Source organism: Salarias fasciatus, chromosome 18 (assembly GCF_902148845.1).
Source record: "Salarias fasciatus chromosome 18, fSalaFa1.1, whole genome shotgun sequence".
Classification (NCBI taxonomy): Eukaryota; Metazoa; Chordata; class Actinopteri; order Blenniiformes; family Blenniidae; genus Salarias; species Salarias fasciatus.
Window position 1 is genome coordinate 7294723 of NC_043762.1, and position 12241 is coordinate 7306963.

A 12241-nucleotide genomic window follows, 5' to 3' on the forward strand; every position below is an offset into this window, starting at 1 on the left:
CCAGGAGAATATGGACTAGGAGTCATGGCACTCCAGAAGATAACATTGTTACTGTCCATATTAAATGCAGAAGAGCCACTGACAATGGCCATGGTGTGCATGCGCAGCAGCGTTTCCGCCTTATACTCAGGAACGAGCCAGTGTTGCCAGAAAATGTCATCTTAGCCCGTTTCCATGGCAACAGAGCCCAAGTGTTGTCAGAAAATTCCAGATCGGAAGTAGTTTTTAAAGTGCTGCATTTCCAGCACTGTCGTCGTGTGAACAAACATCCAAAACACAACAAAAGGTTTTCCGTTTGCACGCGAAATCGCTGCTGGGCAAATGGGCCCTCAATAGGAAACATTGAGCCAGAATTTTAACCGTTTTGTGATCATCTTAAAAATTGCTGATCAAATTTAGTCATGAGCAGCGTCATTATTTTCAACCAAAGCTGAACATTGAAAGAAAGGTTTTTGTGTTCATTATTTACCAGTAACTTTTCTTTGTAGTGTTGTGTTACAATCAAGGTATTAGTAAAACTGCACATTAAATTCTATTAATGCCCCGCTTATACAAACAAAAAAAAGGTAGTGACTGTGGTCTCGTCACTGTGGCTGCTTGCTTTAAGAAACTCTTCTCAGTCATACAGATGAATAAAGGCTGTCTACTCAAATGTGTGCAAGCTCTCTGTTCTGCAGAGTCAATTTGCAATATCAGACAGTGGTGCAAACCAGAAGATACGCCTCGACTTCAAGGGGACAACAAAAAGCTATTGATGCTGGAGTAACCGGGCTCACAGAAACAGAACGGTGTCAGACTGCAATGTCAATTATTTGTCCTACCGTATTCTAACAACCTTTAGCACGACAGGAGGTCTCATTCAATCTGAGCCAAATCACCATCTGATGCCTCCTCAGCTGCCAGCCAAGTACTGAGATATTAGCACAAATTCATTACAGACACCAAAAAGAAAATCTACTGATGACGACCCAAAAAACCACGTCTGTCAAAGTGGGTGAATGTGATTACACCGCGATGAAAATCCTGCTAATCCTGCCACGTACAATTACCTCCACGGGCACAATGAAGGCTACGGCCCTGGTGACACCACATTTACACCTGAAGTCCCACTATGTTCATTTAAAACAAATGTTACTTCCACATGAATCTGTTTCTCCACAGCCTGAGTAATCAGAAACCTTTTTTTGCATGTAATTTAATAAAGTAAATTAAGATTTGAATTATACTGGAAAAGCTAAGATGTTGAGATTCAAAAGAGGCTTTGTAATTCTCACTAATAGGTATTTGAAATGTAATAGGCACAAAGTACAGCATTTTGTATTGATAATGGGAAAACAGCATGTGTTATGATCAATATTCAGCATAATGCCTAATACCACACGTAGTTAGTACAATAAGATCTTCTCCTCTAGTTTAAGGTGTCATTAAAGGATGAATGACTACGTAGTTTTTTTTTTTAGCTTGTTTAGCAAGATGAAAAGTTGTTGGGTTGTTTCCTTCCTTATTTTCACAGACAGATTCTTTTGTGCCAGAATATATCAGTCAGGAATCATGGAAGTTAGAGATGTGGGAATCGAATCGCCACATATTAAGACAAAAACACAGACTGCAAGAAGACATAAAGCAAATTCACCAACTGCGTGGACGACTATTGGCTGGCTGAATGAAGTGGCTGCTTGAATAACCTGGAATAACAACCCAATTTTAACAACAAGCTGAGAACCTGGTAAAATATCCAACGTCTTTAATACTCTCAACGTTTAACAGCCCTTATCAAGACGAGGTTATTCATAAATGTATGAATACTCTGGTTGATTTTTGGTGTTTTAATAAGAAGTTAGACGATGAGGCTGAGGATATTTGAACCATGTAGATAAGATTCAAATATTGAAAAAATGTACATGACACAAAGGAGTTTTCTCTTTTAATATTATCTTTAGTGTGAATTCAAACCACAAAGTAGAAACTGACTGATCCTGCTATGTTCTGTGATACTGGTAAAAGGGTCTGCTTTTAAAATATCATTTTGACACTGCAGAATAATTTAAAAAAAATCTAAATTACCCACTGAGATCAAAAAATTAACATTTTAGGCATGAGAAAGGATTCTGGTGCAAGGATCATGATTGTTTTGGCTTTGCTTGTCCACGTCGAAGCCTCCTTTATGAAATGACATACATTTCATATTCCATTCCAGTGAATTTGGAATTCAACTCTTGTTTCGCATTTGCTTTTCTGTTCATTTATGATCGTTTAAAAATATGTGAACTGCAACCAGACTGCACTGTATATATCAGTAATAACGATAGATGCATTTTTTTTGTTTTTTCTGAGGTTTATTCAGTAATAAATAAGACCTGTGCTGTATTTGTAATTCCTGGGCGACGTGTGGTTGATTCGGATCAGTCGATGCACAGCCAGCCATCTAAAAACAGGCAGCTTTTGTATTCTCAGGCAACACACCCCCAAGATGTCACAGCCAGTGGCTGGGAGGCGCAGGCTCCTCGTTATTCCTGCTCGTTTCCAGTAAGTAACAGATAATCGTTACTATAATGTGGGATGCATTTGATCGCTCCCGGGATCCACGGAGCTGCTGCCGGTGGTTGTAAATAAACCGCAGCGTTGACCGGATCGGTGCAGACAACACCACCCACCTCACGGCAGCCTTCACGTCGCTTTCCTTTCAACACACAGCAGCCAGTGTTGTTGGGCGCTAATGTCTTCAACTTGACTCTATTTATTGGTAATAACGCGCACTTGTGACCTCTTTAAATAAAACGTGATCCGGATGAGGTTTGGTCATTAATAGGAAAAGCACAAGTTCACGATTTGTGATCGACACTGGTGCACAAACACAGGCTGAGACAAAAGCCCACTGCAGCCCCTCCACTGCCCCTTCTCACCACGATCCCCCTCCCCAGCGCAGAGGCGAGCGAGCTGCGTTCCAGCCCCGCACGTCAGGCTCGTTTTCAGCCCCGCACAGGCTCGGTTCCAGCCCCGCACAGGCTGGGTTCTCAGGCTCGGGCTAACCCCGCTCACTCCGATCTGCCCCGACATTTTCCCCCCCTCTTCCCTCCGCTTCAAAACCTATCCAGATCACAGTGACTGTTATTATTTAATGTTAATAACGTTTGTGGAGAAAACCCCACAAGTACTCAATGTGTGTAACGCACGTGGCGCACAACTATACCGAGCCCACGCAAACACATAACATCGCATTTTCGCACGCAGTTTACGTCAAGTTAGCTTCGGAGCTAGCCAGATGGCTAACGCTGTTAACTCGGGATTTTTCTACTCATGATCCGCGGCAGCCAGGAAATTTAAAACAAAACCCCCTCGTGGACTTACCTTTAAACCGGGGTTACGCGCTCCACCGACTCATTCGAGTTGCACTATTGGGGAATATTACGCAATATTAAGAGTTATTTCCTAAATATTGGACGTTAACCGTAGCCTACGGCTGTGTGACGTTCATCGCTGCTTTTGAAAACATCTCCGCCGTTCGTCGCTTCGTCCTCTCTCCGAGAAAAGCCCAGCAAAACATGCAAGCGGCGCTGCCATTGGTCGGCCCGCGTCACGTGGCCCCACCGAGCCCCACCGAGCTTATAAGGTCTCTCTCCGGCGTCTGCTGGAGAAACTGTAGATGATGGCTACGTGTCAAACGATTTAACTCTATTTCCCCCCCCTCCGCGCCGCGGCCGAGCACCTTCGCGTCGGGGGCGGTGTGTGTGCCGGCGGGTGAGACGGCTGCGGGTGAGTCTGGACGGAGCGGGAATGGAGAGAGGGGGAACAGGAATGGCCACTTGACGTCATCTTTTCCGCTGCTGTGTTGCGGTCAGTGAGAACGTTCTGGAAGATCACGGTCTTTAGCGGAGGAATGGCGCTTTCCGGGGGTTATTCCTCCCCCTTTCGTGAGCATGTTTCTGGATGTAGCTTCACCCATGAACTTGACACCGTAACTCGCCCCATTTTGAGCCCGCCAGCCCCTTTGTAACGATCCCGAGCTCTGCGTCGGTTGCGCAGTGACATTTGCATCATGGCCGCAGTGCGCATGCGCCGCGGTGCATAATATTACCGTGTATGTTGCGGGGTTGGCAGTGTGGGGGAGGGGCGCCGGCGAGACAGCGACACGCCAGCGGGGCGGGATGGCCATGAAATGACAGGGGCTGTAGTAAGAAGGGGGCTGCGTCTCTGGATGCCGTGGAGCAGGGAAGATCGCACAATGGCCCGGCTTCTCACTGTCAGGGTGAAAGCTCCAGACATGTCTTCCTCACTGTTCTCTATTCTAAGGACTCCTGTTGTGCATTTCAGTTCTTGGCCATTTGAATTAACGTGCATTGAAATCAGATACATGATATTGATAATGTTGAGTATTACAACAATATGATCTGCATTAAAACAGTAAACTATTTGGTTTTAATATATTTGTGAGAGTTTCTTATTCCAAATATAACAAATTGTTTAGCCTAGATGAGACTTGGCTTCTGTTTTCCCCATCACATCAGGAAAAATTGTGTTTATTCTGTTGTGTGTGGTCATTTTTTTCTTCTGTGGTAATAATGAGGGTTGTCAATCATTAAAAAGCGTGAATCAGTTAATCCAGCATTTTTTTGTAAATTGATCTTGTTTCTGGTATTTTGAATTTATATATGAGTATTAATTTACAGTGCAGGGAAACAATTTATCGTAGTTAATTTTTGTGCATTGTTGATAAATTTGCAGTGTATTGTGCAGCTTTAATTGAAACATATGGATCTGTTCACATTCAAATTGAGATTGATTTTGTTCACAGCTAGAGATATTCCCCTTTTGAAGGAAGGGAAAATGAGCTTATCAAGAAATACAAAGCTTTTTTAAAAGAACTGTGCAAAAAAAATGAACACTCTTAAGACGTTCGCATAGATTTAGTAAGTACGTGGATTCTGATCAACTCAATGTAATAAAAGTTTCACATCTAAACACTCATTTTAAATAAAGTAATTTTTAGTTCAGTCTTTTCATTGTCTTCAGTTCTATACTTGTTTTGCTCACTCGGAACCTGAACAAAATCCTCCATGGATATCGAAGTTTTATAGACTAATGCTCATCAATCACACGATACTTTCAGATTAGCTTCACAATATAAAAATGTTTTGATGTAATCTGGAGATGTGGCGTAATCTGACTGGCGTTTCCCTCAAACACAAAGTCGAGCGCTGAATTCTTCAGCTTGATTCTGTGTAGCTGTCCAAGTGTCCCCGAGCAGGTCCGAACCCCAATTAGTCCCTGATAATGTGCGAATGTGACTGAGCAAAGCTCGGGGAGACTGCTAATGTGCTCCGTAAAGTGAAATCCGTTTGACATTTCCTATCAGGGGAGGTTTAAATGACACGACAGTAAAACATTCTCTCACTTCTTCCAAACAGCTCATCGTAATGACCCCACATCCCAATCCACGCTGAAATATCCCGTTTCCAGAGGAAGGTTGGGAAGTCTGACATCTGTTCTGTGTGCCTTTGTTAGATTCTGAAAGCGTAATCTGTGGCGTCAGATCGGTTTACAGCTATTGTGATCTCTGTTAGAATCCATGTAGGAGACGCACCAGGCTAGAGGAACATCAACAGTTTATTTACACAGTATGTCCGAGTTAAACACGCCAGCTTCAGGGACAAGTTGCTTCCAAAAAAAGCAGATAGAGGCGCCTACAGGTCGGCTCTGACGCCGAATCCCGGTCCCGGCGGCGGCTCGGTCAGAGACGTCAGTCCTCCTGCAGGCTCACAGGAGAAGCGGCCGTTCCTGGAGAAAACAGAAACACATTCTAACCTCCGGCCGGCGTGCAGAGGTGTATCTATCAGTGCAGGCGCTGCAGGTACCTGGGTCCTGGGGGTGGGACTCTGCCGGCTTTAAGCTCATCGATGATATCTTCGATGTCCTTGGGTGTGAGATCCTCCTGGAAAACAGAACAATAGAACGCTTGTTTTTCTCCCAAACCTTCGAACTGTGGAGTCAATTAAAGGAGTTCAAGATGGCGATGGCTTATGTTAGAGCGCCGCTCACACGATGAAATGACCTTGGTCCATCATTTTATTCGGAGCTGTTGTCTACAGAATGACTTGTTTTTTCTAATGAGTGGCTGTTTCTGCTGTTAACTGGAAAAGAGATTTTATATCTCAATGACGTTTTTAATCTGATTAAATAATAATAATAAAAAAAAAACGGCGTTTAAAAACCGCCAGGCGTACATTTCATAGGTAAAATTAATAAAAAGCCATGCAGAAAATTGTCAATTAAAAATCATGCTCGAATTAAATTCTCAAAAGTTCAATATGATTTTAATTTGTGAATAAAAATAAACATCTTGTAATCATTTAAATCCACATTACAAAATCAAACAGCCGTCTTGTTTTCCTCTCAGCTTTTTGTGGTGGCCTCTCAGAATCTTACTCTATGGAACTCTGACAATAAAAAAAAAAGCAATTAATCTGGATTTAATTTCAGTTTCAGCTCAAAGCAGTGTTTATATATATTTCCTCTAAATTCAAGTCTCTGCTCTGGAAGTTAAAATTGTGTCTACTAATGACATTTAATTAGTTTGAAGCCAGTTGAGTGAAGCAGGAAGAGTCTGGAAACTGGAGGAATGTAGTTTATATTCCTAATTCATTCTGACTTTTGTGTGACAGCATTTATCATTACTATAATCCAGGCCCTTCTGCACACCTAAACTAATGAATTAATATGAAGTGTGAGCGTCAGCACTGCTTTAGTCTCTGTTAACACGCCATACCTGTTCTCACTGTCATGATCACACCTCGGCAGGTCAAGGTGTTACAGAAAATTCATCTTCCATCAGTCACATCTACTCTGCTTGGGTCATTGCAGACTTAGTTTTGACATAGTGTTTTCAGAAAACCCTTCGCATCACAGCTGAAGTGTGGCATTTAGCCTTTACAGGGAACCTGCCGGAACACCTGGAGACTGAAGCATCAGACTCTGAGGTGTTATCAGAAGAGAAACTGATCAAAACGAGACATTTTCAAACCATTTAGAAATGTTTCCAGATGGGATTAATTTCTCTTTTCACATACTGAACATGAGCACTCACTGGTACTGAGTTATGATCTATCAGTCAGCTGATTTTAGCACATGGCAAAGAAACTAGATCTATTTTTTCCACTGAATTCAGAGTGTCAACAGTTCTTTTGACAAACTCTGCAGAAAAGCCATTTCAAGGTTTAACCTAATTGTGTTAATTTGCTTCTAACGTGAAGCGGCGGAGGACTCACATAATAGTTGTCGTTGATCTGGACCATCGGGGCGTTGACGCAGGCGCCCAGGCACTCCACCTCTATCAACGTGAACATCTTATCCGCCGTGGTTTCTCCCACTTTGATACCTGCGGAGGCACGAGACGAGGAAGAGCGTTACGCGTGTGCGTCATCGCCGGCAGACTGTTCCTGAAACCACTGATTTTTTTTCCACCACAGCTGTCGCTCCGTATGCGGGATAAACTGAACACCAACAAGTGAAACCCCCCCTCCCAAACGAGCGCGTCTCATTAACTGTCAGCGTGACTTCTTTGTTTGCTGTTGTTCGAATAACACAGACTGGATGGAGTTTATTTGCATGTTTGTTCCAAATCTCTGTTTATATGAAGCATACACAATAATAATTAAAAAAAAAGAATGTTTTCAGGATGCGTCTGCGTGTCCTCATTGCTTCTGCGGCACTAAATGGAAAGTTCCTCTCGTACCCAGTTTGTTTTGGATGGCTTCCAGGATGCTGTCGGAGTTGCAGAGCATGCAGGGTGTTGTTGTGCAGATCTGAATGAAGTATTTTCCCACAGGCTGACGGAGGAACATGGTATAAAACGTGGCTACTTCGTACACCCTCATCGGAGGCACTTCCAGCACTTCGGCCACCTGGTGGGGAAAAAAAAGAAGAAGAAGACGGAGTTTAATTCTGCGACATCCGTGAAGACGAGACGCTGACAGAGCGGATCCCGCACCTTATTCATGGCCGAGATGGGGAGCCAGCCGTGTTGCCTCTGAGCTAAATCCAGCACTGGGATGGTGGCTGCCTGCTTGTGTCCATGAGGGTACATGGAAATGATGGCCTCAATCCTCTGCAGGGGGAAAGTAGGACATTTTATGAAAACTGCAGTTTGTAACACATCTCAATGAATCAAATGGAAGCAATTTAACAAGTTTTATATTTAAATAAATCTTCACTAGACAAGGATATTTTTAATAATGAGGATGAAAATCATCTTTAAAGGTCAAAACCAACAAAGTCCTACAATTTAAAACCCTGTAAACATGATAACCAGGAATGTATGTATTCTGTCTTCAAATGGGGGGAAAAAAATAAATTTCATTTTGACTTCTCTTCAGCAAATATCAGCGTTACCTTTTTGTTCTCTTCAGTGAACTCAAACGGGGTGTCGGGATTGTTGTCGGGAGTGTCTCTGTGCTGAAACACAAAAACACAGATCCAGGTTATAATCACCCAAAATGATCTTTATATCGAATCTGTGATGCCATGTGCAAATTTTTAACCAACGGGTTTATATGGAGCTAAAGATGAACTGAAACAAGGTCTGCTATCACAGAAAAAGAATCATCAGACAACATTCAGCTCTGCTTCTGCACACAGTGCCCCCTTGTGAGCAGCAAATATCTTTGGTGCAGAAAAACTTGTGATTTAATGCCTTGAAGTTTCAGAGGAACTGACTCTAAATGTAAGGCGAGCGCTGAAACTCTTGTTTCCTCCAAACAAAAAACACTTTGGCTGTCAGGAGACTGAAACCATAGCACGTTTCCATTGCATGACAGAGCCACATGTGATGTTTGTGAGTGGCTGTAAGTGGCCTCCCCGGATGGATCAGGATGCTTTTGGAAAACAGACCTTCGGGACGCGTCCAGCAAGAGGATACAGCTGAGCTCAACCCCCGTGCACGTTAAGTAACATTGGAAAAGACAACGCAAGGTGCATGAACTGAGTTATTATGTAGTTATTACAGTTGTAAGATCATTTTATGAGACATCAAATACAAACAGAACTGAGCTCTTCATAAAGCGTTAATAAATTATAAACCTTCACAACACAACTGCTGTTTCATCCTTTGTCAAATTATGTTTCTGATCATAATTTCTTGCAGTAATTTTAGATTTCTGTGTAACTCTGTCATCAACACTGATCAGTTAAAATGTAATGAAGAGTGAAGCCTGAACCTGCTTTTGACTTGACTCATGCCAAGTGGAGTCCTGAGAGCAGAGAACTGTAACTCACCACGAAGATGCCTCCAGCTCCAGCGCGAGCGGCAGACTGGTGCAGACTCCTCACCTGCCTGGCCTGCAGCACAGATGAAGACAAGTGAAAAAGACCATTTTGGAACTGACCTCAAACTATTCCCTCTAAATTATCAACACAGATGCAACCAAGAAAGTGACCTGAAGTCAAACACGAGAAGAAGAAAAGAGTCGTGGTGTTTCTCAATGTCCAGCAGTGTGTTGAGTCTGTGTTACTGCACTGATTCCTGAGGCTGGATTTAAAGCTGATATTATTAAGTTGTGGATAAAGCAGCAGCTAAAGCAATAAAATGTGATCAATTCCAGCTGGGTCTGTAAATGTGTCATTAAATATATCCATCTGTAAATAGGACAACCAAGACAGGTGCAAAAATAAAATAAACTAGCAAATTAAAGACATTACTCAGAAGTGTGACACCAAATAAATAAATGAAAAATAAGACATTTAATGGATTCATAGAAACCATAATAACTACATGTAAACAACTCAAACCAATGCAAAATATTACTATAAAGAAAAATATTGAGCAAAGTGGCAAAAATGTACATTTTCAAAACAGATCATCACAAAACATTAGATATCAATAATATTCACACGTGTTTACACGTCTCAGTTGAAAGAGTGTTTGACAGCTTCACCACATCCTCATCGTCCTCGTCTACTTTTATCCTATCACATTTGATATTTAACTTTGTTTTGTATTAATTCTTTGTGGAGTGTTTCTATAAAGTTCATTTGGGTGATTTGTGCCATCTATTGATTGCACTGCGCAAATAACAGATATGTTATTTAAAGATTCCTAGATCCCACTGCATATTTTACCAATACAAATGAGCATGCAGCAGGTGAAATCTATCTTTCTTGCACATTTTGCTGATTTTAGGTTGAAACATTGGAAAAATTTGAAACATGTTTCAAACAGTTTCCCACCTCGACTGATTATCTGCATCCATCATGTCTAATCTGTTCTATAAACCATCACAACTGAATGTAATCAACTCAAACAGATCCAAAATATTGCCATCACGAAAAAAAACATAAAAGTTGAACAAAATGACTCCAATAACATGAAGCAATAACAATAGAAAGAACTTGAAACGATGCAAAATAACTAAAATGAGACGCAAAAGTCTAGTTAATTTAAAAGTATCAATCAAGGCTCAAACCATAATATCAGCAGCTGCTAATTCGTGTAACCTATAATAAAAGGTTAGTGTAACACATGAACAGATCATATATCTGCACTGTGTATGGTTGTTTAGTGTCTCAGAGACTATGTTTAATTTAGAGCCTCACAGTAAATAAATACTAAATGGTCCACTGACTCGCGCGTGTAGCTTTATTTTATATATTATTTTAAATTATGGATTTAAAGCGCAAATGTACTCAACTTAAGACTCTAGACTGCAGGCTCTAGATCTGTTTTAAGTCCATATTTGTTGTATTAAACCTTGTTTATAGGAAGTTAATGATCAGACTATGTAACCACTAAGTCATCACGGTACATTATTAACAACAATCATGTTTCAACGCCGGGAATCCAGTTTAAAACACCACTATACATTATTATATTTAGAAACATGCCATTAATAAGCACTAAGTTGTTTTTCTTTAAATCACCTTGTGAAGATTTGACAGCTCTGTTAGCATGCTACCTCCGTTAGCTTAGCCTAGCTTCACTGCGTGCCCTTGTGAAGAGTCAAAGCGTTTAATATCCAAACTACGCGACATGCAATACAAATATTGGCCCAGAACATTAATAAATCGATTATCCTACCGCCTGGGACACCGCAGAGCGGACAGCAGCAGACAGAAACATGTTGAGGGGAGAAGTTTGGCCACGAAGAGCTTCGGCTAACAAGCGGCAGACATCAACATTGATTAGTAAGGCCTGAAGAAAGAGAAACGTGACGTAAGCGGATGAACTACGTAATCGAGCCCAGATAGATGATGAACTTATTTATGTTGTTATAAAACTGAATATTGAGTTCATATAACATATTTCTAAGTGTTTTAATTTACATACGTCGCAGATGAGCAACATTGTGTGTTTTATTATAGTTTATAGATATTATTTATTCTATTTTATCACTATTTGTTATAAAATATAATCAAACAGAAAACACATAGATCAGTGTGTTCTGGGACAGACAGACCGGAAGTCCAAACAGCTCAAACTTTGTGTTTAATTTGATGTTAAAGTGAGATATATTCAGAGGTATGATGTGAGCAGCCCAGTAACTGCTTTATAGATGACAGTGAAGGTGTCTGTGAGAGTACGAAAGCCATCCTACCTCAGCATACAGAACAGTGTGAACTATAGTCAGTGACGAATTATATGGCAAAATGATATACACATATAATGATGTAGAGAAGGTATTCACTGTCATTCAGTGAATTATTAAACAGGATTCCCTTCAGAAACACGGAACATGCTCATGTAGTAGATCCACATGTTGCATTCAGTCAGGAAATTAAATGAGTTGCATTGACTAGCATGATTACCTTCCCATGAACAGCAGAAAAAGTTTCACTTTCACTAGAAACTGGTCTGTTATGTATTCCACTTCAACTAGTGAACAAGAATTTGATAAATAAATGCTTAATAAAATCATTCTGTTCTATTCTACTCTATTCTGTATGGCTGGGTTTTAAAGTATTTTACCTCAGTAGCAGAATATGAACAAAACCATTTCTCTGCTGAGGTAAAATAAAGAAATCCTTTATCTTTATTCATTAGAGTTAATTACAACTCGCAAAAATGAAATAATGATTTACTTGAATTCAAACAAATTGCAAATCCTTTTGCTCTTACTTGTTGGTCACACTGTAAAGACGACGGATGGATGGAGGATGTTTTATAGACAGTCTTGTTTTTGTTGGTTGACTTAATTTTCATGATTTATCATGCATTCTGTTTAAAAAAAAGCAGAGACAGATTTTGATGTATTTG

At 40.9% G+C, this 12241-nt stretch overlaps 2 protein-coding genes across 2 annotated transcripts in view; both read right to left on the reverse strand.

Annotated features, from left to right (window-relative positions):
- The window catches only part of LOC115405117 (ankyrin repeat domain-containing protein 12-like), a 31455-nt gene extending 27933 nt beyond the window's left edge, over positions 1-3522 (reverse strand). The window contains 1 exon segment of the mRNA XM_030114579.1: positions 3349-3522. The gene's annotated coding sequence lies outside the window, so the exon portion shown is untranslated.
- A 2064-nt stretch (positions 3523-5586) lies between these two features.
- LOC115405115 (NADH dehydrogenase [ubiquinone] flavoprotein 2, mitochondrial-like) lies at positions 5587-11185 on the reverse strand. Its single transcript, XM_030114577.1, has 8 exons — positions 11066-11185; positions 9268-9330; positions 8386-8448; positions 7985-8101; positions 7730-7898; positions 7263-7372; positions 5853-5929; positions 5587-5775 (listed from the first exon to the last, which is right to left on the reverse strand). Exons 1-8 carry the CDS (start codon positions 11105-11107, stop codon positions 5682-5684), a joined length of 735 nt encoding a protein of 244 aa, XP_029970437.1. The 5' UTR covers positions 11108-11185; the 3' UTR covers positions 5587-5681.
- Between the last annotated feature and the right edge of the window lie 1056 nt (positions 11186-12241).